This window comes from Corvus cornix, chromosome 24 (genome assembly GCF_000738735.6).
Source record: "Corvus cornix cornix isolate S_Up_H32 chromosome 24, ASM73873v5, whole genome shotgun sequence".
Classification (NCBI taxonomy): domain Eukaryota; kingdom Metazoa; phylum Chordata; class Aves; order Passeriformes; family Corvidae; genus Corvus; species Corvus cornix.
In genome coordinates this window covers 1,561,261-1,584,654 of record NC_046353.1, presented here as the reverse complement: position 1 = coordinate 1,584,654, position 23,394 = coordinate 1,561,261, and the positions used below count along the sequence as shown (strand labels likewise).

The following is a 23,394-nucleotide window of genomic DNA, read 5'->3' as shown; positions in this document are numbered from 1 at the left end:
GGCGGTGCTGAGGCGATGCTGAGGCGATGCTGAGGCGGTGCTTGAGGCGGTGCCTGAGGCGGTGCTGAGGCGGTGCTGAGGCGATGTTGAGGCGGTGCCTGAGGCGGTGCTGAGGCGGTGCCTGAGGCGATGTTCAGGCGGTGCTGAGGCGGTGCCTGAGGCGGTGCTGAGGCGATGCTGAGGCGGTGCCTGAGGCGGTGCTGAGGCGATGCTGAGGCGGTGCTGAGGCGGTGCTTGAGGCGGTGCTTGAGGCGGTGCCTGAGGCGTTGAGGGTGCCTGAGGCGGTGTTGAGGCGGTGCTGAGGCGGTGCTTGAGGCGGTGCTGAGGCGGTGCCGAGGCGGTGTTGAGGCGGGTGCTGAGGCGGTGCTTGAGGCGGTGCTGAGGCGGTGCCGAGGCGGTGTTGAGGCGGTGCTGAGGCGAGCCCGTTCCCGCCTCGCTCCCGCCCCGCCGCGCTTTACGGCCGCCCCAGTGTCGCGCCGCTCCGCCCGCACGGAGGTCACCGAGCGCCGCCGGCCCCGGTCCGCCCGGCCCAGCCCGGCTTCAGCCGCAGCCCCAGCCCCAGCATGTGGCGGGTGTTGGCGCGACGCGTGTCCCGGGGCGCGGCCGGGGCGCCCGGCCTGGTGCGGCCCCGCCGAGCGCTCGGGGCCGGGGTCGGGGCCGGGGCCGTCCCGGCCCGGCGCGGCCCGGCCTGGGGCGGCCCCGCGCCCCGCCCGCTGCTGCCGCCGCCCGCCTGGCCCCGGCTCGTCCCGTGCCGCTGCTGCAGCCTCCCGGCGCACCAGAAGGTGAGAGACACCCCCGAACCCATTATCCCGCGTGTCCCCCGTGTCCCCTTCCTGCCCCTTACGCTTTCCCCCTCCGGGTTTTCCGTCCCCTCCCCGTGCGGCTCAGTTTGCCCCAGGGACAGAACTTTGGGATCATCAAGGCTGGAAAAGACCTTTAGGATCAGCAACCCAGCACTGCTGATGGAGCCCCCACACCACAGCGCCCACACGGCTCTCGGACACCTCCGGGGATGGGGACTCCACCACCTCCGTGGGGAAACCTATTCCAGCGCCTGACCGCCCAAACAGGGAAAAAATCGGCGGTTTTTGTGCCTTTGGCACCACCCTGCCTCAAGTCCCTGGATGGCGGTTGGGTACTACTTCCATCACCTCTGTCTTTTTTCTCAGCCCCACTGTTGGTCCCTTGGCAGACCCAGGCCAAGACCTGGCTCTCTGTAACCCTTTCTTGGTAGAATCGTAGAGTGTTACGGGGTTGGAATGGACCTTAAAGCCATGTGCAGGGACACCCTCCACTATCCCAGATTTCTCCAAGCTCCATCCAGCCTGACCTGGAATAATTCCAGGGATGGGGCAATCACAGCCTCTCCCCTCAGCACCCAGTGTGGGTTTGCCCAGGGTTCTTCACCAGCATCTTGGGGCGGTCCTGTGGATTTGCAGCAGCTTTGTGCCCCCCATCCCAGGCTGAGCTGAGGATTTGTCTCTGTCCTGTGTGTGACTCCTGCTGCTGGATCTGTCAGGGTTGGTGACACTGTCCTGTCCCTCACAGGTGGCGCTGCCAGCGCTGTCCCCCACGATGCAGATGGGCACCATCGCGCGCTGGGAGAAGAAGGAGGGGGACAAGATCAATGAAGGGGATCTCATAGCAGAGGTATCCTGGGGATGAGGCTGGGCTGGTCTCTCACGAGCTGCACGTGTGGCCTGGGGGCTGTCCCTGCCCGAAGACAGATTTTGGATGACAGATCCCAAGGGATGTCGGTGGGAGGAAGTGGCTGTCAGCCTCTCAGAGCTGGTTTGAGGGCAAACTTCTCTAGAGCTGCCGCCTCAGGGTGATTTTTCCAGAACTGTGACCCTACCACAGACTGGGAGGCTCTGGGCTCACTATTTCCTGTTCTCTCTCAAAGGTGGAGACAGACAAAGCTACAGTTGGCTTTGAGAGCCTAGAGGAATGTTACCTGGCCAAGATCCTGGTGCCAGAAGGAACAAGGGATGTTCCTATTGGGGCCATAATATGTATCACAGTAGACAAGTATGTATTTTCCTAACCCTTGACTTGAATTTTCCCTTTCGGGGCATCTGGGGTGCTTTTTGTGAAAGGCTGAGACCATCACCTGATGGGATTTGGGGCTCTGTGTTTTCTTCTAGGCCTGAATATATTGATGCCTTCAAAAACTACACCCTGGATTCTGCAGCAGCTGCTCCCCCTGCAGCCTCAGTGCCTCCCCCTCCAGCTGCAGCCCCCTCCCCACCATCTCAGCCTTCTCCTCAGGCCCCTGGCAGCTCTTACCCTCCTCACATGCAGGTAAGAGAGCACTGCTCCTGCTTTAAGGCTTGCTGCACTCTTTTTCTGCCCCTGGCATTGCTACCTGTGGGGGATTTTGTCAGAAAAACTGTCTGGAATGGGAATTTATTAACAGTGCCACTTCAGTTGTTGTGTGCTTAAAGCAGGTGTTGGGGAACATCCCAGAAAGCTTTTTTAATAAATTTATTTCAGCATTTGAGCTGCTGGTGGAGGAGAGACTTGTTCCTCCAGGGTTGTTGTCTTGAAAAACATGCTAAATCTGTATTACTTGGACAGTTGTGGTATAACAAGACCTTGTGCTTAGTGTGAATAAGATCTGCTCATATTGCAAAGCAGAGCTCAAGTCTGTGATGCTCTGGTGAACACACCAGGTGTGTCTGTGGGTCACTAATAACGAGTTGTGTTTGTGGATGATCTTTTTGCCTTGTTTAGATAATGAAGTGTACCTCCACTGATGGATCTGAGCACTTTGTACAGGGGGTTGCTTTGACATTCCTTTGGAAAAGAAAATCTGGAATACTAAACCCAATCCCACAGATAAAACATGTGGGAACTGATTTGTCTGAGGTGTTACTCAAAGTCAGTAATAAAAGAATTAGTGAATAGCTTCTTAATCTGTGTTTTGGCTACTAAAGTTGCTTCCTTCCCTCTGCTTGCCCCCCTGCCCAGTTTTGCTCCACATGTGTGTGTCACAGTGACAAAGTGACTTGCTCCAGCCTTCCTTAGCCTTGCAGGTGGCAGCTCTAAGATGATAGCAGTGATGATTATTTTGACTTATCCATTTCTTGCCCTCTGCTCTTGCTTGCTCTCCTGCTCACACCTTGCTAAAAGAAGCCAGAGCAGCACTGTGGGACAGCTCTGTGCTTGGCCGTCATGGAGCCAGGCCTAGGAGTGCATTAAAGCTGCTTCTTTAGGTTGGCATCATTTCTCAGGAGTTCAGACTGTGTTCCTGAGCCTTCTGGATGAGCAGGATCTGATTGTGTTGTGTTCTCTGGCTTCCCAGATCACTCTCCCTGCTCTGTCACCAACCATGACGATGGGCACAGTGCAGAGGTGGGAGAAGAAGGTTGGGGAGAAGCTGAATGAGGGAGACTTACTGGCCGAAATTGAGACAGATAAAGCCACAATAGGTGAGTCCACAGCCCAGAGTGGGTGAGGTGCCCTTGGCAGGATCCCCAGCAGCCTCTGCCCGCTCCTCTGGCTGCTCAGGTGATGCCATGATGATTTTTGCCTTTTCTGTTTATACACCTTTTATGTATTCTCAGTACCCTTAGCAGAGATACTTGTAATTCTTTGAGCCTGATATCTTAGCATAGTCCTGGTATTCTTCTAGGCCAGAAGACTCCTAAAGGCCTCACAGGAGGCTGGAAAGCCTTACCCTGTCTTGAGAAACCAAGGCCCCTCTAGAACACATCCTGTAAACTAGGATTAGTCCCATCTGGGGGGAATACTTTAGAACAGGGAGATGTCACACCATTCATTGGGACGTCTCTGTCAGAGATGCTAATTGGCAAGGTCTGTAAATTGTACACGCGATGTGTGTGTGCATTTTGGCATGTTCCACCCTGACGGATTGTTGCACCACAAGGATCCTTATTAAAAACCCTTTTATCCCTTAACCATGTCTGGCTTTTGATTCTAGGACCAGGGAAAAGGTCCTAGAATCACAGGGGATGATGCTGTGGGACAAGTTTTGTTAACATCTCATTCCATTGGAGAGCTAAACGCTGGAGCTCCTAGGAACACTTCTGTTTCCTCATTAATCCTTCTTGGCAAGTGCATGGAGAGGTTTCCCTGCTGGAGAGGGTTCTCCTGCAGGACAGGGCTTCAGCTGCCAGAGTCTCCAGCAGCAGCATTTAGAGCAGCTCTTCAGCTCCTCAGTGTTGTTTCTCTCCCTTGCAGGGTTTGAAGTGCAGGAGGAAGGCTACCTGGCAAAGATCTTGGTGCCTGAAGGAACAAGAGATGTGCCCTTAGGAACTGCTCTGTGCATCATTGTGGAGAAGGAGGCTGATATTCCAGCCTTTGCTGACTACCAGGCTGCTGCAGCCACTGACATGAAGGCCCCAGCTCCTCCTCCTCCTCCTCCTCCACCGGTAAGGAGACCTCATGGGCACCACTTAGGAGTTTGAGCTGAGCTGTTGTTGCAGTGTGAAGCCCTGGCTTCAACAGGAGTGTTCTGATTTGTGAGTGCATGGCTGATCCATGTGTTGAGAAGTGATCACCACAACCTACAGCAGGTTTTCTTCATTATGGTCTTTTTCCCAGCCTGTTGCTTGTGCCAGTTCTGATTCCTTGCAAACGGGGAGCATAAGTCCTTTATTTTATTTGATGTATAGCCCAGCAACTCAGCTGACCTCTTTCCAGTGAGTTTCTGATTTAGTTTCTGCCACTGGCAGCCTTTGTGCAGATTAGTGATTATCTGTTGATTGATAATTAGATGGGCCAATTCTCTTGCTGTGCCTTCCACTGATGACTTTGATTCTTTGTTAAGGTGATGGCAACTCCTGCAGCTGCTCCTCCTCCTCCCCAGCCTGCTGCTGCTCCTGCCCCAGCAGCCCCCACGGCGGGGCCACCCCACAAAGGAAGGGTCGTGGTCAGTCCCCTGGCAAAGAAATTGGCAGCAGAGAAAGGAATCGACCTTACCCAAGTGAAAGGTACCTTTCCTTTCCACCTCCTTGCTCTCACTATCAATCTTCTGTCCCTGTAGATCTGTATTTCCCTCTTCTTCCTGGCAGGAACACCCTGACTGTGCAGCTGTCAACCAGGAGTTGTGTTCAATGATTTCTCTCTGTTGCATAAAACTGGTACCTTTAGAAGCAAAGCCATGTTGGAAATAATCAAAATCCTCTCCCATTTTCCTTTGCCCCTTTCAGGTACTGGACCAGATGGCAGAATCACCAAAAAAGATGTGGAGTCATTTGTGCCATCAAAGGCTGCTCCAGTGAGTCGGCTAGAAACCTGTGGGAATGGATGTTACAGGGATGGAAAGGCTCTGTGGAAGGGCAGCTCCTACATGGAACTGGCATTGCTGGATTTTGTGGGCTGTGGTGACTGTAAAATTGTGACATTTAACCTGTCAGAAACACAGATGAAGCTTTATCCCTTTATTTATCCCTTTGATATTCCACTGAGGAAGAAACCAGTGTGCTCCCAACCCTTCCTTTGGTTGCTAAATCTTCATGGGCTGAGGTCAGCCCAGTCCCAGCTGGTCCAGCACTGCTGAACAGAGCAGATCAGAAGGAAAGCCAGACCTCGGAACCACCAGCCTGTTGCTGTTAGCCCAAAACTGTTCTGATCCCGTGGTTTGTGTTTTCCCTGAGCCGCTGGAGGTGTTGCTGTGTGTGCTGCAGTTTGGGAGAGCCCTCCTGTAAAACAACCAGAGCAGGACTGGCTGCTCAGGGAGCTTCACAGCAACGTCTGTCGGTGCTGTATTGCTAAATCACTCAATACTGCATTTAATAAAAATACTGGGGTTAGAAGGAACCTTGTGGGTACTGGAGAGGAGAGGCTGAGGAGAAATAGCTGCTGCTCAGACCAAGAGGCAGCTTGGCCTCAGCCATGAGTTGCAGTTGCTCTTTGGGTGTTTCTGGGGGTGATGCTGGTGTTCCCTGCAGGCTGCAGCTCCGGAGGCAGTTCCTGCTGCAGTGGCAGCAGCACCCGAGGGGACCTTCACGGACATCCCCATCAGCAACATTCGCAGGGTAAGAAGATGTCAGTCTTTTCCAAGATCGTTATTTTCAGCCAGGAATTTTCCAGGCTGATCCGTGTTCCTTGCTCTGCACACCCCCAGGTCATTGCTCAGAGGCTGATGCAGTCCAAACAAACAATACCTCACTACTACCTGTCCATCGATGTCAACATGGGAAAAGTCCTGGTGCTAAGGAAAGAACTCAATCAGGTGAGTTCTGGCCTCTTGGCTAGGAAAAAACCACTCTTTTCAGTGCCTTTTGTGGGTCAGTTCTGGACTGTCTGTCATTTTTCTCATGTCTGCTGATTCCTGGCTTCCCTAAGGGGCTGCTCTGAGTCTGCTTGGTGGTGATTCTTTATTTCAGATGGAAAATAAAAGGATAGAAAGCTTTTTAATAGTTAGAAACATAAAAAAATTAGAATAATAATTCTAAGCCAAGTTTCCAGAAAACTAAACATTAAAAAAACTTTCTTAAATTATGAAGGAGATGCTTTCACCTCCTAAATTGTCTTTGAATATTAATGCTTGCAAGTGGTGTGATTGTTTTCTAACATTTCCTGGGAACTGCAGTGACTGCCCTTGTTAGCTGGGGTGATGTGCAGGGGACAAACTGACACCTGGAATCTCTTTATTTGCAGGAGGTCTCGGATAACATTAAACTTTCTGTCAATGATTTCATAATTAAAGCTTCTGCTTTGGCATGCTTGAAGGTACCTGAGGCAAATTCTTCATGGATGGACACAGTTATTAGGCAGTAAGTTTATGGCATGGTCAGAGCCAGAAACTTCCTTTGTTCATGGCAAAACGGCAGAACTTCTTCTGGGATTTGAGGGAGGGAAAAAGTATAATGCAAAGATGAGAGGTTTTGTTAAACTGGTAAAATCTTTGAATCTAAGGCTGGTGTGCAAGGTGAAACAATTGTTGCAAATTAATGGCAATTTTGGGTTGTCTGGACTGTTTTTTGGAATTTTTCATGTTTGTTCTCTTGCTGGAGTGATTTCACCTGCTGCGTTGCAGGAATCATGTGGTGGATGTGAGTGTGGCCGTCAGCACTCCCGCAGGGCTCATCACCCCCATCGTCTTCAACGCTCACATCAAGGGCCTGGCTGCCATCAGCAAGGACGTGGCTTCCCTGGCAGCCAAAGCCCGGGAAGGGAAGCTCCAGCCTCATGAATTCCAGGTGAGAAACTTGGGTTGCTGTTCAACTCTGCAGCTCTTGACTTGTTTAAAAGGAGCAAAGGCTGTTCTGTGATGTTTGAGCTTTGTTCAGTAATCACAGAATATCCTGAGTGGGAAGGGACCCAAGGGATCACTGAATCCAGCTCCTGGCCCTGCACAGACACCCCCAAATCCCACCCTGGGCATCCCTGGCAGCGCTGTCCAAACGCTCCTGCAGCTCTGGCAGCCTCGGGGCCGTGCTCATTCCCTGGGCAGCCTGGGCAGTGCCCAGCACTCTCTGGGGGAAGAACCTTCCCTGATCTCCAGCCCAAACCTCCCTTGGCACAGCTCCAGCCACTTCCTGGGTCCTGTCCCTGGTCACCAAAGAGCCTCCCCTCATCAGGAAGCTGCAGGCTGGGATGAGGTCGTCCCCTCCTCATATTCCCACATAAACCAGTTTTTGTGAGTTTGACCATGAATGTTTGTTTTCTTCTAGGGTGGTACTTTCACAATTTCCAATTTAGGAATGTATGGGATTAAGAATTTCTCTGCCATAATCAATCCACCTCAAGCCTGCATCCTGGCAGTGGGTTCCTCAAAAGAAATGCTAGTGCCAGCTGATAATGAGAAAGGGTGAGTTTCATCTGATCCTGAACTCAAACTCTTAAATCGTGCCTAGTTTCCTAACACCTACATTAGATAATAATTTAAAAAACCCTAAAATGTATTGTTTACACAGTGTTTTCAGTACTTGCTTCAATGTGCATTTAAAGAAAACCTAAAGGATGGATTATAATTCAGGTGTCCTCTGTGTAATATCCCCTTGCTTGGAACTAAAATGCTTCTTTTTCTTTGTGTGAGGCTGTCCTTGTGCTGCAAGGAAAGCTGAGCTCCCTGCCCTAAGGGGAACATACAGAGGTGTTTTTAGTGCCTCAGAGAAGTTACTTCCTTAGTTTTCCTCAGAGAAGGAATGAACATGATCTGCTCTCTGGTGCAATTGGGAGAAACATCTGTCACCAAGTGCCAGCTGCTATTCCTGGCTCTCCAGGAGAAGCCTTTCTGCTGTGTAAGTGGCACTGCCTCGCAGGGGAGTGTTTTAACCTTTCCTTTTGTTTTTCTCCCAGCTTTGATGTGGCCAGCGTGATGTCTGTCACCCTGAGCTGTGACCACCGTGTTGTGGATGGAGCAGTTGGAGCACAGTGGCTGGCTGAGTTCAAGAATTTCCTTGAAAAGCCAGTAACCATGCTGCTATAATTTAACCATGCAAAGCAGAGTTTTCCTGGGTCACACTGTTGTGTTTTAAACAAGCTATTTAGACTTTAGTGTTCAGACTTTGAGAGAGTTCCTTTTTTTATTTAAAATATGTATTATATTATCTGGTAATGTTATTTACCAGTCTGTACAGAAAAAAAGTTTGCAAAAGTGCTTTTCAGAGCAATATTACAGCTACACTGTATTTTTATACAGTTAGTTAACTTGCAAACTCTTCCAAAACAGAGTTAAGCATCCCAGATTTAAAAAAAAAAAAAAATTATCCTGGCATTGTGCCAGCTGCTTCTAAACTCGGGTGCCCAGGGGGTGCATACCAACAGTTTCATGACCTCAGTGTTGTGAGAGACTGGAATTTCAAACATTTCACAGGAGCACAGATGAGATGGTCACAGAAAGGTACCAGCAGGAGGGGAATTCCCATTTGTCCTGTTCCTGGGGCAGGGGAGATGGCACATGCACTGAGGGACTGAAGTGCCTGGGGATAGAGTCTCAAAGGCCAAGTGCTGCTGTTCAAAGCCTTTTTGGAACCTGGCACTGGCTGGGACCTTCTCAGCTACGTGATCCCTTTTGAGCACTTTAAGGTGAAAGAGCACTGCTGTCTGTGGGGTCACAGCTCTTGGTACCACAGGGAATGTGCGATCTTCTCATGGACTCTCACGGACATCTGCTTTTGTATGGAAACTCTGTAGCTGCTGTTCCTCTGGCTAAGTTAAGCCCAGGCTCTGATGCCATGGAAGTAACTTGCAGAATGTTCAATGTGTGTTGGAAGCCAATGTAGACAAATCACACGTACTGATAATCCAGGGGATGTTAATCATGTGAGGACTCGGATGTTTGGAATTTTTCATTTCAGGCATTCTACCATAGGAAGCTCTGACTTAAGCCACTGGAACTGCAGACCTTCCCTGGGTTGTCTGTGTTGTCCAGCCTCAGTAAAGCTGCAGAATGTGCTCTCCATGTACATATTGTATGTAAGGTGCTTCTCTAGTCTGTTGGACTCATGTCCAGTTACCCCAGGCATTGTATCCTGTGAGGGTGCAGTGCTGAACATTCTGAAATTCCACTTTCCACATGGAAATGTTCATGTGAAAAAGGACAACCGTGCAGTAATGACAGAGTGACCAGGAGAATTAAACAGGGGGGCAGAGTTGGGGGGAAAAAAAAAAGAAGTTGTTCAGGCTGATCCTGTTATTCTGTATATTGCATTAAGTACTGTCTCCTGTAAAGTTCTACAGAATTCACTAAAGATATTGAAAGAAAATACTGTGGAAATTAAATATTTTTGTGGGAACTATTTAGTGTCTGGTTGCTGTGATACCTGGTTTTCATGCCTTGCTTAAGCAAAAAACCAAAAAAGTGCATTAAGGTTTTGGATTTTCTTGAATGACCTGAAATACCCTGATTCCAGACTGGCTCTAGTGAACCCATGTTCCATTAAATGTTTGGAATTGACAACTACTAAACCATGTCCCAGTGCTTTTCTCTTCAGTTGTGTGTGGCTTCACTGCTCTGGGTCAGTGCTCTGCAGCCTTTCAGTCTCCCAGTGAAACTCACCCTATTAACCTGAACTTCCATCACAGATCTTCCCAGACATTTGCTTTTTGCTGTCTGCAGCTTCCTCTCTGCACTGTTCACCTGGGCACCTGTGGGGCCATGTGAGACAGGTTGTTCCAGCATTAAATACTTAAAGAGAGCTGCTCTAACCATCTGAATCTTGTCCATTTATTTAACAAAAACACATCACCACTGTTATTGCTGTCCCTTGAATGGTGTAGTAAAGCATGTGGGCATTGGTGGTTCTTTACTACAGCTCTTAATTGCAGATAACAAGTACTGTAACTAAATCTTCAAGTATTCTTTGAATATTTACAATATTTGCTCATTTTTTTTCCTAAGTTTGCTGGTGCTACTGTTCCTCCAGCCTTAATTTCCTACTTGCACCTTCTAAAGGCATTTGAGATACTCACCCCAGTGATTAAAAAGTGAATTAAAAACACCCTAAACCCCATCACCACCAAAGATTCTCACTCTGGACTTTTGTTGTGCAATCTGTGCCCAGGAACTGGGCAGGATGCAGGAGTTGAGGACCTGCCTTGGCAGCTGCTGCTGTGATAAACAACGCCCCTTTGGCTTTGTCCAACGCTGCTGTGGCTGTTTCTTCAGTCTGGCAAGTCTAGCTGGAATTTGTATTTCTCAGGACCCTCAATGATGATGTCCTAAAACACAATTAAAATCCATGATTGACTGACAGGGAATTAGCAGTGAGCATTTCTGGGGACACAAAACACAAGGTTCTTTCTGCTGCCTTACCTTTGAAATCCTCAGAAGCAGAGCTGCCCTTGGGCAGTTCAGTTCTGAGCTCAGTTCAGAGCGGTCCCTTGTTTGCATCCTTCACAGTGACCCCTCCATGCACAGGGCTGCTGTCCCTACTGGAAATCTCCTCTAGCAGGGGCCCCTCTGGTCCAAAACTTCAAGAAGTTTCACTCATTTTCCCCAAGCTGTGTTTCTGCAGAAGTGGCTCATGGTAACTTTGCTAAATACTGGCTAAGAACAGTATCCATGATTAAGGAAAACAATTAATTAAAAGTAATTAAAACAATTAATTAAATTTTAAATAAGACTTAAAATTTAATTAATACTTATTATGTGTAAGGTTCTATTGAAACAGTTAAAATTGGATTTAAACCATTACTTAAAATTTTATTAGTTAAGTAATTGATTAAAACTATTAACAAGTTATATAGTTTCCAGCATTACCCAACCTCAATGTTTCTGGGAATTTTTCCCGTTTGGGGATTTTTTTTCCCCCAAAAACCAGGACTCCTTCAGAGCTGCCACCTGCTGTCCCCGGCCCATCGCGGTGTCCCGCAGCGGAGCCCCGGCGGTCCCAGTGACGGGGAGCGGCGCGGGGGCAGCGCGGGCAGAGGCCGGGGCTGGATGCGGTGCCGGGCCCGGCGGTACCGGCTCGGTTCGGGTCAGTCGAGGCCTCCCGGAGCCCCGCGGCCCTCACGGCGCTGGCGGCCATGGCGGCCATGGCGGCCCCGTTGCCCGGGAGACGGCGCCGGAAGCGGCGCGCGCGCGGCCCCGCGCGTTTCCGCGTCCCTCGCCCGGCCCGGCCCGGCCCGGCCCCGCCGCCGCCAAACAAACACGGCCAGCACCGCCAGCAGCGCCAGCACCGCGCCCGGCCCGGGCCCGCTGCAGCGCCCGCAGCATGTCCCGGGTGCCCGTGGGGAAGGTGCTGCTGCGCAACGTCATCCGCCACACCGGAGCGCACAACAAGGTGAGGCCCGCGCCGCCCGCGCCTCGCGGGGCCTGCGGGGCGGAGCGGGGCGGCCCCGGGTGCGGGGATATTCTGGGAGCGTGGGGACGTCCCTGGGTGCGGGGACATCCCCGAGTGTAGGGGACATCCCCGGGTGTGGGGACATCCCCGGGATGCGGGGGCATCCCCGGGTGCGGGGACGTTGTGGGGGCGCGGGGACATCCTCGGGTGCAGGGACATCCCCGGGATGCGGGGACATGCCGGGGTGCAGGGACATCTGGGTGTGCGGGACATGCCGGGGTGCAGGGAGATCGTGAGGGCGCTGGGACAGCCCGGTGGTGCCACACAGCCATGGGGGAACATCCCGGTGGTGCGGGGACATCCCGAGGCTACAGCACACCCTGGGGTGCGGGGATGTCCCGGTGGTGGTCCTGGTTCATCCCGGTGTGCGGGGACATCCCGGGGGTGCGGGACAGGCTTCGTGCCCCGCTGCTGATGCGGGAGAAGAGAGCGGGAGCGTTTGGCAGAAATAGAAGGAGTTTGGTGAATCGGCCACATCGACATCCTCAGTGTCACTTTCGGTTTAACGCTGTTTGTGTCGACTTCAGTTTACCCTCGTTCCGGTTTCCCCGAGTTTCAGCTTAACCTCGTTTTTCTTGGGTTCTCACCGCGGTGAGGGTGAGGGAATGTGTCTATATTTACTTTAAAAGTAATAAATCTTTAATAGGTTTTAATTTATTTGTTGCACTGCGTATATGCTTTTAATTGCATGGAACAGTTTGAACTTTATGTGCACAGGCAGGATTTTAGTGAAAGATTAAGCAACTCCATTAAGTTTTGGAAACTACTTCCTGAATCCCTGATATAATTCAGCAGGTCTAACCACCACCAGGAGGTTCTCCTTTTGGACACAGATATGTGTAAATAATCCTCTGTTTGGGGATGGAAAGGTGGCTGTGAGTTTTCCTAGCAGGAGTGTTGAGACTGGAGCTCACGTGCCACATGACTGTGAATTTTCCCTGATGCTAAAGTTGTTTCCCTTCTGTGACTTTCAGCTTCAGGAAGAGACAGAAATGTGGAAAATAAGGGAGTGGGAGAAGCAGACAGAAGAGACTTACTGGAAAAGGCAGAGCAGAATGCTGTCAGACACCTCCAGGTGAGACACATCACAGAAATACTTATTTTCTCCTCAGTGAGTCCCAGGAAAGAGCTCAGGCCTCTGCTTAAGCCTGACCATTTACGTGTTCATTTCGGTGTAAAATCTCCAAGGTACCCGTTAATTAGGTCGGGCTCAGTGGGGCTCTGGGGGTGGGAGGTGTTTTCCCATCTGAAGGAGCTGTTCCCTCTCTGCAGCAGCCGGATGCGCAGCGATGGCTTCGACGAGGAGGGACACAGGGCAGACTGGAAAACCAGGAACCCACAGTTCCTTGACCTGGTGGAAGATGATCTCCTCAGGGCCAGATCCTGGAATAAAAAGCTGTACGAATGTGAAGCCAACATGCCAGACAGGTCTGTGGGGGAATTCATGTGCTGTGGTTGTAATTAAAACATCTTTTTGGAGCCTTGTACCAAAAAACTACACATTTCTGTTCAGTGGAGTTTCACTAAGCAGCCAAAGCCCAGCCCTAAGCTTAATATTTATTACTCTGCCCCCTAAGTTTAAAAAAATCTCAAGAAACACAAGTCCAGGGTTGTTTTAAAGAAATCTGCGTTGTAGTCTGAGAGCATAAGGTGTATTTAAATAGTACCAACCAAATCAGTCCTATTTCTTTCCTCCCTGTCTGAACTCAGATTCATTCTGTGGCTCTGGCTTTTCAGAGATGGATTTTTGTCCTCAAACACATTGTCTGTTTTTAATGGATGCTTCTGCTTTCTTACAGGTGGGGGCACAGTGGATATAAAGAGTTGTACCCTGAAGAATTTGACACAGACAGGTAAGGCAGACAGACTTGCTGATGGATCCAGAACCTGCCTTCTGACAAGTTCTGCAGGGAATTTTACAAACTGAGTTTCAAATTTTGAATAGAGATCAGCCTTGAATGCAAAGCCTTACTGTTACATGAAAAAAGGTCAAATCCATTAATGTGGTGTGAGTCTTAGGAGAATCTTTTGTAGTAATTAAGGTACTCAGGTTTAGCTGCAGTTACCAAAATCTGTGAATCTGGGAGGTAAATAAATTCTTGCAGTATCCTGGAGAGTGGAAAAATAAGATTTTAAGACAGAATTAATTATTTTTAACCTACACCCAGCAGAATCATCAATATTTTTCAGGCTTACAGATTGGATATAAATGAGTTTCATCACTCAGTGGCTATCAGTTCACCTCCTCCTGTTTTTTTTCCAGTGATCAGCAAGAAGGAGATGAGAAAAATGTTGTCAATGGGAAGAAGAGATCCCACCTGGGGAAGCAAACAGCCCGTGAGTCCCACAAAAGGAAAAAAACCAAGAAATCCCACAAGAAGAAGCAAAAAAAGCGCTCTCACAAAAAGAGGAAGAAAAAGAAAAAGGAGCAGGGGAGAACTTCCACAGATTCCTCCCGGGTGGAGAGCGAGGGCTCGGGAGAGGAGACTCCGAGCACCTGGAAAGGAAAACACAAGCGCAAGAAAAAGCCCAGGAAAGTGCCTGCCAAGGAACCTACCTCTTCTTCTGGGCAGGAGAGTGACTTTTCCCATGCAAGCAGCTCCAGCACCAGCAGCTCTGAGGACACTGAATCCGAGGGGAAGAAGGAGAAGCGGCCCCCAAGGAAGAGAAAGAAGTGTCCCAGCTCCGTGCCGGAGAGGCAGAGTGAAGTGCCGGAGAAGAGGAGCAAGAGGAAGAACTGGAAGGTGGCGGGGGATGAAAAATCTGAGGACAGCTCTGATGAGGACTGAGGGGTCTGGGTGCAGCTCAGACCAGGAGGGAGGACAGAGGCAGGTCTTCGTCACTCAGCACTGCCCCACTGCTCCAACACTGGTTTACACACACCCTGCCAGCCCACAGGGAGCACTGAGCCTGGGCAGCCTGGCTGCCCGTGGACTCACCAGGCAGCAGTGCAGGACAGCGCCTACCTGTCCCACAGGTGGGCTCGTCCTGCCAGCCTCAGATTCTTTGGCTGTGATCAGGTTGTTTTTTTCTTAAATTATGTTTGAACAGATTGCTCTTTCGGCTCACCAAAACAATGGCCAGTAGGAGAGAGGACAGGCTGATAAATCAGGCTGATAACAGAGCAAATGTCACTGTAACCTCACGGTAGCTTTGTCTTCCCATCCTCCAGCAAAAGCAGAGCTGTGGGGGAAGGCACAAGGTCAGCTGGACACGGAGGGGAGCTGAGGGAATATTCTCATTCCAGCTGAACGTGAAGTGACTTCTTTAATGGTGAAAAAAGCCACCAGTGCATTTGCTTGGTTTAGACTCCTGTCCAGAGCCTGCTGTGGGCTGGCCACCGTGTCTACCTTCCTTCATTCTCTTTGGGGATGCTGAAACCATTTGTGCTGACAGAGAGGCCTTGGTGGGTGTTGTGTCCTGTCTCTGCTCTGCCCAGTGTGTTACTGGAGAAACTGGTACCAGGCCGTTCTCCCTGCAGCGAACAGCCAAGCCTTTTAATAAAATAAATAAATCCAGATGTGTTTGATGCTTTTGTCATTGTTCTGGAGCAAAGCCCGGGGACAGAGCACAGGACTGGGAGTCTGGGTGGTGCCTGTGTTCTCTGCTGTGTTTGTGCCTGGTCTGACTTGCAGGAGATGAAATCAAGGCACTGGGGAAATGTGTGGGGTGATTGTTGTGTGCTGGACAAGCACAAAACAATGTCAGCGGCCATAAATCCTCACTCCAAGCCTTGAGTGTTGGTCCTTTTTACACTTCAAGTGGAAAGAAAAATAGGATGTTCACGGAGGTGTTTATTGTGTGTACAAATGTGTTTTATTAGTGAACACACAGGTGTGGAGCACCTGGGTCTGCTGCGGGTGTTGTGGGTTTTAAGCCAGAATTATAGAACTACAGAATGTTTGGGCTGGAAGGGAATTGAGAGATATTCCAGTTCCACGGGCAGGACACCTTCCACCAGGCTGCTCCAACCTGGCCGCGGGCACTTCCAAGCAGCCACAGCTTCTCTGGGCAACGCGTGCCAGGGCCTGCCCACGCTCACAGGGAAGGATGCCTTCCCAAAATCCCATCTAACGCTGTCTCCGGCAGGTCACAGCTGCCCCGGGAAGCTTTGCGGCCGCTGTCCCCGCGCCGGGCCGCGGTCCCGGAGGCGGAAGCTCGGGCGGCGTTTCCGCGTCCGCCGCGGTGCCCTTGGAGCTGAGATGGCGCTGGCGCTGCTGCGGGCGCGGCCCCGCGGGGCCGCCCTGGGTGAGTGAGACCGGGGCGCGGGGCGGGCCGGGACCTCGGAGGGTGCGGGGTCCCGGTGACTGCGGGACTCCCGGAGGGTGCGGGGTCCCGGTGACTGCGGGACTCCCGGAGGGTGCGGGCCCCCCGCGCTCACGCCGCGCCGCCGGTGTCCCCGCAGCTCTCCTCGGCTCGGCCCTGCTCCGCCGCCCCGCCGCGCTCGGTGCCGCCGTCGCTCGCTGCGCTCCGGCCCGCGACAGCCACGGCCCGCCCCGCCAGGGACACGGTACGGCCTTGTCTGTGTCAGTCTCTGTGTCTGTGTGTTTGTGTGCGTGGGTCTCGTTTTCCCAGGGTCGGGAGAACTCCTCCGCCCAGGCGAACCGCTTTTCCCATCCCTGGAACTGCTCAAGGCCACGCTAGATGGAGTTCCAAGCACCCGGGTCTACTGCAAGGCATCCTGCCCTTGGCAGGGGGTTGGGATTAGATGATCTTTAAGGTGTGCTCCAACTCCTAAATACTCCGTGATTCTTTCATGAATGAGTCGTAAAGGAGCAAATTTTGGCTTGGGTCCTTCAAGGGACCAACAGCGGTGCCGGGATAAAGGACAGAGGTGATGGAGGTGGAACCCAATGGCCATAGAGGGACTTGAGAACAAGATGAACTTTAAGGTCTCTCCTATCCCAAACCAGGCTGTGAGTCTATCATTTTTTTGGGCCACTTAGGAGATTTTAAGCAGCAGCTGTAACAAAGAGCAGAAAAGACGTGCACATGGTACAGTGGTTTTTCTTGGTGTCTTCTTGGGTGATGTAGCGTTACAGGTGTTACCAGCCAAGGAAAAAATAATCCCAAGTGCCCCCAAATTTTTAAGGGAAAAGTTGTGAAATGCTGAGCGTTGTTGGATAGGGCAGTAACTGTGCAGAGATGTTACTTGTGATAAATAATCCTGCTGTCATGGTGCCTCAGGCTGTGAGGAGTGTGTGCACCCTCACCTTCAGCAGCACTGTTACCAGGTAATAGCACTTCAATTTGCACTTTGACCAAGTCCAAACTTCAGGCCTTTTGCTTTCCTTATCCTGTCACTTCTTAAATTTCTTTTCTCCTTGCCAAAACAAAGGAAAACATTTGCATTTTGGTTCAGGTGGTATCTGTGTGTTAGCTGAGCACTTTGGGGGTGCTGCATTGATAACTTCACAGAGCCAGTTCTTGATGTTTTCAGCCTGGGCTGATGCTCGCATTGTGTTTCCAAGTATTGCCTCTGCTGGGTTTTGGTTTGCAGACTGCCCACATCTCAAAGCCATTCCTCCAGCCCTTGGCAGAGGGGCTTTTCCCTGAGAATGTTTCTCCTGCAGGCACTTCCAAGGCTGCGTCTTTGCACTGGACAGGGGAGAGAGCAGTCAGTGTGCTGCTGCTGGGGCTGCTTCCTGCCGCCTACCTGTGTCCCGGACCAGCCGTGGACTATTCCCTGGCTGCAGCCCTCACCCTGCATGGCCACTGGTAAGCACAGCAGGGCTGAACTCACAGGAAAAAAGGTTTGGTGGCTCCGAACCCCATCCTGATCTACTGTAAAACACCTGGAAAAAGTCCTTGGTCTCCAAGTTCAGTGACAATTGTGATCTTTGACTAGAGTGGTCGTACTTTGGTCTTCCTTTCTCACACTGTTCTCCCAGTCAGAAGAGGAATCCATAAAAACTCTCTGGTATCTTAATGTTGGGAGTACTTCCTTGCCCCTGGATGTGCAGAATCCTGGATGTTTTTAACCTGTGGAAGAGCCAGTGGTGTGCGAACAGAGGGAACAGGAAGAGGACAGATCTGTATAAAAATACTACAGAAATACTCTTCCTCTAAAGCTCTGTGCACTGGCTTTGTGCATCTCAGTGCTGGTGAGGTTCTGCATAATAAAGAGCTCACAGCAAAGATTTCACTAAGGAGACCTGGATGATTATTTCCTTGGTTCCTGGGAAGTGGATCTTTGCTCAGTGTTGTTCTGCTGTGATCCTTAATGAGAGCAGGGACAGGGCTAATTAGGAGTGGATCCAGCTGCATGGTTGGCCAGACTGGCAGCATCCACCTTCTTGAGGTGATCCTGGTTTGGGAGTTCCTTGCCACAAGGGAAAATCAGGTTTTTGTGGTACTGTGGGGGTGCCAGGCTTTCTTAAACCTCAGGTTTGCCCTTAGAAATTTGTGCCTTGCTCTGACAAGCATCCTGTGTCTTGTGTTGCTGGATAGTTCAAATCTGGACAGGACTTCACTTCCAGATGTAGAAAAAACCCAAAATACGCTATTTTTTTTGGTTGCCACTCTTCTAATCTAAATGCATACCCAGGAGCCTTCTGTGTCTTTGTGACAACGGCTGGTTCCAGGTACTTCCCTGGGTTTTCCTCTTCTTTCAGTCCTTGGAAGTCAGATAAGGAGGCAGATTCCAAGGATTCTGTTGTCTGGGGAGCTGTGGTCAGCCCTTGGTTTCCTCAAGAAAACTCTGAGCCAATCAGGGTATTTTTAATAGAATGTGTGGAATGTTTTTGTTTTTGAAATGGATGCACCCTGAGTGGGAACTGAGCATTCTTCAGGAAAGGCTGATGGCAGCAGGTGAAAAAAAGCAACGTTTGTGGCATCTTGGTAGAACGGTGCCACAAAGTGGATGGATTTCAGTGCGTGATCTTTACTGATTTGAGCTTTTCTCTCTTGTTTAGGGGTCTGGGCCAGGTAATAACTGATTATGTGCATGGAGACATCCCCATTAAAGTGGCCAACACGGGGCTGTACATTCTGTCCGCCCTCACCTTCGCCGGCCTCTGCCACTTCAACTACCAGGACGTGGGGATCTGCAAGGCTGTGGCCATGCTCTGGAGCCTCTGACGTGTCCCCAGCCCTGACACACACGATTGTCCTCTGCTGCCTCTGCTTCATCAGCTTGTGACCAGCATAATGCACAACAAAGGAATAGCCAAGGGTCCCTAGTGAGAGCAGCCTGCAGCGGGCTCAGAGCTAGTTTAGAATATATAGAGAGAAAAAACAGATTTAACTGGGAGATGTCCAGTGAGAGTGAGTGGATTCAAGCTGCACTGTAAATTGGGGTGAAGTAATTGCATCAGTGACGGACTGGCATAGCTAAAGGGAACTCTCCTTGAAATACCAGCTTTAATGAGTGTTTTTTTCTGTTGGTTGGTTTCCTTTTCTGTAAAACAAGCTTGGCTTGTGGAAAACTGAACTGCTGCTTCTGACGTCAGTGTGTAAGGCAGACCCTGCAACTCTTTGGACCCTGGGAGTTGATGTAGAAAAGGGAATACTTTTTTTCTTAATCCATGCAATAAAGAATTTACAGAAATTGTGTGTGTGTTTCTGAACCATTTTTACTGCTTTTGGGTTGCCTAAAATGCTTTCTCTGCAGATAGGTTTGCTCTGCCTTACTTCATTTGGCTATTATAAAACAAATCCTTAAAGCTGACTTAATACAAGAATAATTAATGTCCATGAGAAAATACAACAAGAATTGACCTAGAATAAAAATACTTTTGCAGACTGACTTTTAGGAGCATTTGACTTTCAAGGGTTTTATGTTCATCTGCAACACTTTTTTGAGGTTTATTTTCTAAATACTCTGGTCTGTGTTGTCTTGTGTGACTGAAGAGACAACAAACATGAGGCTGAGGTAACGTTCTGTTCTTTTAGGGTATTTTAGAGGGGAACTGAGATTGTGGTTTTTAACTTTCTGCTTCATCCTGTCTGACTTTCACAGTGCTAAGGAGTGGATTAACTCTTTCCACATTCTAATGGTACTTTTGTGGCACTATTAATAGAGGAAGAGAATTTGTGTTACCATCAGTGATTATGCAATGACCAGAATGACCAAGTCGCTGTTTGGATTCTAAAAGACTTTCTGGTTTGGTTTTTTTTTAATATGGATTGGAAATTTTATTTATTTATTAGCAAAAGCAGGTAGCTGGCCAATTTTTTGTTAGTTTTGTGGTCAGAATGGAGCTGTGGTGTGGTTTAAACACCAACATTTGTTATTTTGTCCCAGGGAGGAGGAGGGTGCAGATGGATGAGTCATGAGAAAGTCCCTCTGGGCGGGCTAAGGGTCTCTCATGGAAAGTGTCTGAGATTTCCTCACACGAGATGCAGCTGTAGGTGGTGGTTAAGCTACTTGCGTGAGAAATTAATTACCTAAGAGTTCTGGGAATGTAAAAGTCCAAACCTAATTCAAAAGCTGTTTGGTCAACAGGCATTAAAGATTTTAGGGATCAAATTCTACAGGACTGTATAGATATGGACATTCTCATTTCTTCCGTGTGTAGTTCTCTTCTATCTGACTGGAAAACATTCTTCTGCTGCTTTTTGCCAAGAAATTGCATTTATTTTTTTAGTAAGTACTGACAGTAGTTAAAACTGACTTGTTCTAGATAAAGAAAGACTGAAGTTTCTTGTATAAAAAAACAAGCTGTATTTTAAAACTGTTGGAAGTGCTCCATCATAGGTTGTGATTTTCATTCTGACTGAAGTTACATAAACTTATCTTCATGGTTTCATCCACTTCATCTTTTGACAGTTTCTTTAGGGTTAATTTTCTCAAGCAGCCTTCTTCCTCAAAGGCCAAGAACATTCCTTTTTCCATTGAGTATTCAAACTTAAAAGCTTTGGAGGAGCAAGATGTAAAGGTCTTTTTGAAGAAGATGATGTTGCTTTCACCGGGAATTTCTTTGGGAACGTCTCCTTCCTGAGGAAGAAAAAAAGGGAACAGGTTAATCCCAGCACAAGCCCTGACCAGTTTTATTCCAGCTCTGAGTTGTTAATTCTGCCTGTTGGTTTTGTACAGATGAGGAGAGGGAAGCAGATCCTTACCTTGAATCTAACAATCATTTCCCCACATTCCCTCTCACAACACATGTAGTAACTTTTGTCTTCCACTTGGACACTGAAGGCCACGGGCATCCCTGCTAAGGGCGTGGTGGTTTTGTAGCAGTGGATGCTGAAGTGCATCCCTTTGCCTGGAAATAAATTGATTATTATTGACAATCTGCTTAAAGGGAGCTGCAACAACTGAGCTCAGTGATGTTTTACCATTCCACTGGCAATTGGCTGTCTTTCCAGGATATTCTTCCTGGCAGAAGAGCCAGAATTTTTATGGCTTCTGGTTCTACTTTGTGCAGTCAGGCAATACTAAAGCAGGTGAGGTCACCAGGCAGTGTGGGGAGGGTGTCACATCCTTCTGTGTGCATGCAGAAAGTGAGACTGGGATGTGGAAGTGGCCATCTGTAAGTCAGATCATGGCTGGATATAGGCGATCCGGAAATAAATATGGTCAATAAATAGAGCTGTAAATAAATTGCTGAAGCAAAAAGTCAAAGCCAAAACTGTAAGTTTATAGCTAATACTATTAGAAGAAAGTAAGACCTTTCAGTGTCAATGCATTGTTTAAATTTTAGGGGTATTTTTGTAATCTGACATTAAAAAAAAAGGTGAATTAGGAATTTTGTGATCAGAGCCAAGCAAAAATCTTAACAGCCCTTTTTCTTTATGGGACATCCTGCAGGCTTTGATCTAACCCAGAAATCTCCATCACCAATGCCCAAGACACAGAATTTCACTCTGTTAGCTTAGTTTTATTCTTGAAAATGAAGTTTTGAGTCATTACTCTCAGTCCCATCTGAGAGTGGATGATTACAAAGAACAAAACCACCTCTAGGATAAAGCAGCAGAGCAGTGGTAATGGTTTACATCTGGAAATTACCAGATTGCATCTCCTGGTCTGTCACATCCTCAAAGGCTGCCACGTTCAGGTCTGGGCGCACCACGAGCAGTTGGCTGTTCACATTCCTCAGCACTCGGTGCAGAATCTTTTCCTTGCAGAGGGCATCACACTCCAGCTCTGCAGGAACAAGAGTAAAAAATAAATCTGACTATTTTAGCTGTTGTCTCCTCAGATCTTGATAGTTTGCTGCCAGCTTAATCTTGTCATTGCAGATGTCACGTGAAAGGAGTTCTTAGAATGACATCAAACAAAAGGAAGGCCAAATCATCTTTTACACCTCTGCTTGAAGCAGATTTTCCAGAATATGGAAATTTATTTCTATAAGCAAGAGAAGCTGCTGTGTTTGTTAGTGAGAATTCAGAAGCATCAGTTCTCTTTTGCCCAACAATTGCATTGAAAGGTGCTGTCAGGGAAGCCAGTACCGCGTACCTTGGGAGGAATTAAAGCAACAGCAGCATCAGAAGGAGCAGGTGAGCTGTAGCTCTGGTTTTTTGCAGCCACTCTCAGTTTGGAACTTGTCCTCTCTGGGTTAGTGAGTGTGGCCATGTTCATGTGAAATGGGTAACAAAGTAGTAAAAGATGAGCTCTCAGCTTACCATCATCATCTTGGTTCCAAGTGAGCAGTGGAAAAAAAAAGGAAAGAAAAAACAACATTAAGCTCTGCCCCCACAAAAGAAAGGGCTTTTACCCAGGCAAGGCTGGAAGCCAGGCAGCCACCTACGTGTTCCCACAGCCCAGTGCCACCAAGGCCGAGCTGCTGTCACTGCAGACAGGGTTTATTTGTGAACAAAACAGATGAAACCCCAGTCATTTGAGAACTGGAGTCACCACCAAACCAGAGGTATGCAAAATGCTTTTTTAGGGTTATTTAAGGGTGAGAAGGTCACTCTAAGCCTAAAACAAAGGAATAATTGCATGCAAATTTTTGGTTTTATCAGTGCCTTTAAGTGAGCAAAAGGACAAGAAGCAGTCATTACAAATTGCATTTAAAGAAGAAACTGTTTTCCAACTGACTTTATTCCAGATCAGAAATTACTCACTCCAAGTCCACCCTCCAGTATTCCAACTCTTCTGAGTGTCCTTTCCCGGAATATTCCCCTGACTCAAATACTTGGCTAACAACACTTAAAACTGAAGCTTATGGGAAAATGAGGTGAAATCAGACAGGCAAAGGAATTGTGTTAAATCAGGATTCAAACAGAAAAGGTTATTAAATGCTCTAATTACCGTCAAAATAGAGGCAGGAGTTTTTTCCAAGTTCTACTGCATACACCAGAATCTCTTCAGCACTCATCTTCACCCTGCCCAAAGCACAGGGAGAGAAATCAGAGTTAACCTCGATGCTCCTTACCCCATAAAGGGATAAAAGTTAAGTCTACACAGACTGATCTTACAAGGTGCCCCCTAGAACAGCATGAGCTTCCGAAATACCCACGTTAGAACCCATTCTGACTGCCTCTAGAAAGGTCATCCCTTGCACTAAAGATAATGTATGTCTTAAAACCAGGTGAACAATGGGAAGATCTGGCTCTTGCACTGGGATTTTATTGTTCAATCAAAATACCTGACTCACTTCCACAGCTTTTTCACCAGTCAAAAGCAATTTATACAAAACAACTGAGCAATATCAACATAAGTAAACACACACATCCAGAGGAATTA

The 23,394-nt window shown here is 48.9% G+C and overlaps 4 protein-coding genes and 1 long non-coding RNA gene across 9 annotated transcripts in view; 3 read left to right on the top strand and 2 right to left on the bottom strand.

The window, feature by feature from the left end:
• The first annotated feature begins 704 nt into the window (after positions 1-704).
• On the top strand, positions 705-9,882 carry DLAT (dihydrolipoamide S-acetyltransferase). The gene is made up of 14 exons (XM_010404025.3): positions 705-782; positions 1,549-1,650; positions 1,904-2,028; positions 2,145-2,301; positions 3,305-3,431; positions 4,204-4,394; positions 4,793-4,955; positions 5,175-5,242; positions 5,916-6,002; positions 6,092-6,199; positions 6,628-6,743; positions 7,007-7,169; positions 7,644-7,780; positions 8,272-9,882. The coding sequence occupies exons 2-14, from the start codon at positions 1,576-1,578 to the stop codon at positions 8,399-8,401; spliced, it is 1,647 nt and encodes a 548-aa protein (XP_010402327.2). The 5' UTR covers positions 705-782; positions 1,549-1,575; the 3' UTR covers positions 8,402-9,882.
• Positions 9,625-11,450, bottom strand: LOC120411250. Of its 2 annotated transcripts, XR_005603636.1 has the most exons (3): positions 11,182-11,450; positions 10,730-10,963; positions 9,625-10,635 (listed from the first exon to the last, which is right to left on the bottom strand). It is a non-coding gene; the product is annotated as an uncharacterized LOC120411250 (long non-coding RNA). The 2 variants fall into 2 exon arrangements; XR_005603635.1 differs by having other exon boundaries at positions 10,730-11,450.
• Positions 11,451-11,526: 76 nt separating this feature from the next.
• Positions 11,527-15,285, top strand: NKAPD1 (NKAP domain containing 1). Its single transcript, XM_039565025.1, has 5 exons — positions 11,527-11,699; positions 12,734-12,834; positions 13,032-13,187; positions 13,559-13,612; positions 14,023-15,285. Exons 1-5 carry the CDS (start codon positions 11,631-11,633, stop codon positions 14,546-14,548), a joined length of 906 nt encoding a protein of 301 aa, XP_039420959.1. The 5' UTR covers positions 11,527-11,630; the 3' UTR covers positions 14,549-15,285.
• Positions 15,286-15,928: 643 nt separating this feature from the next.
• On the top strand, positions 15,929-19,313 carry SDHD (succinate dehydrogenase complex subunit D). The gene is made up of 4 exons (XM_039564834.1): positions 15,929-16,007; positions 16,165-16,269; positions 17,333-17,477; positions 18,674-19,313. The coding sequence occupies exons 1-4, from the start codon at positions 15,962-15,964 to the stop codon at positions 18,837-18,839; spliced, it is 462 nt and encodes a 153-aa protein (XP_039420768.1). The 5' UTR covers positions 15,929-15,961; the 3' UTR covers positions 18,840-19,313.
• IL18 (interleukin 18) overlaps positions 19,163-23,394 on the bottom strand; it is a 14,542-nt gene continuing 10,310 nt past the window's right edge. For 2 of the 4 annotated variants that reach the window (XM_039564831.1, XM_010403827.3), the window contains 5 exons: positions 22,960-23,033; positions 22,329-22,337; positions 21,712-21,849; positions 20,823-20,968; positions 19,163-20,697 (listed from right to left, as the gene is read on the bottom strand). In XM_039564831.1, the coding sequence (XP_039420765.1) occupies positions 20,452-20,697; positions 20,823-20,968; positions 21,712-21,849; positions 22,329-22,337; positions 22,960-23,026 (606 nt within the window). In that variant the 5' untranslated portion in view covers positions 23,027-23,033 and the 3' untranslated portion in view covers positions 19,163-20,451. The remainder of the gene's footprint in view (positions 20,698-20,822; positions 20,969-21,711; positions 21,850-22,328; positions 22,338-22,959; positions 23,034-23,394) is intronic. The other 2 variants (XM_019288566.2, XM_039564833.1) reach the window with 1 other exon arrangement.

What these genes read in the sequence shown, in the direction of transcription:
- SDHD (XM_039564834.1), top strand. Translation starts at nt 15,962, where the DNA reads ATGGCGCTGGCGCTGCTGCGGGCGCGGCCCCGCGGGGCCGCCCTGG. An exon ending in CCCGCCCCGCCAGGGACACG is followed by an intron (nt 16,270 to 17,332) that starts GTACGGCCTTGT and finishes TTTCTCCTGCAG; the next exon opens with GCACTTCCAAGGCTGCGTCT. An exon ending in CTCACCCTGCATGGCCACTG is followed by an intron (nt 17,478 to 18,673) that starts GTAAGCACAGCA and finishes TCTCTTGTTTAG; the next exon opens with GGGTCTGGGCCAGGTAATAA.
- DLAT (XM_010404025.3), top strand. Translation starts at nt 1,576, where the DNA reads ATGCAGATGGGCACCATCGCGCGCTGGGAGAAGAAGGAGGGGGACAAG. An exon ending in CTCCTCCTCCTCCTCCACCG is followed by an intron (nt 4,395 to 4,792) that starts GTAAGGAGACCT and finishes TTCTTTGTTAAG; the next exon opens with GTGATGGCAACTCCTGCAGC. An exon ending in CCAGCTGATAATGAGAAAGG is followed by an intron (nt 7,781 to 8,271) that starts GTGAGTTTCATC and finishes TTTTTCTCCCAG; the next exon opens with CTTTGATGTGGCCAGCGTGA.
- NKAPD1 (XM_039565025.1), top strand. Translation starts at nt 11,631, where the DNA reads ATGTCCCGGGTGCCCGTGGGGAAGGTGCTGCTGCGCAACGTCATCCGC. An exon ending in GAAGCCAACATGCCAGACAG is followed by an intron (nt 13,188 to 13,558) that starts GTCTGTGGGGGA and finishes GCTTTCTTACAG; the next exon opens with GTGGGGGCACAGTGGATATA. An exon ending in GAAGAATTTGACACAGACAG is followed by an intron (nt 13,613 to 14,022) that starts GTAAGGCAGACA and finishes TTTTTTTTCCAG; the next exon opens with TGATCAGCAAGAAGGAGATG.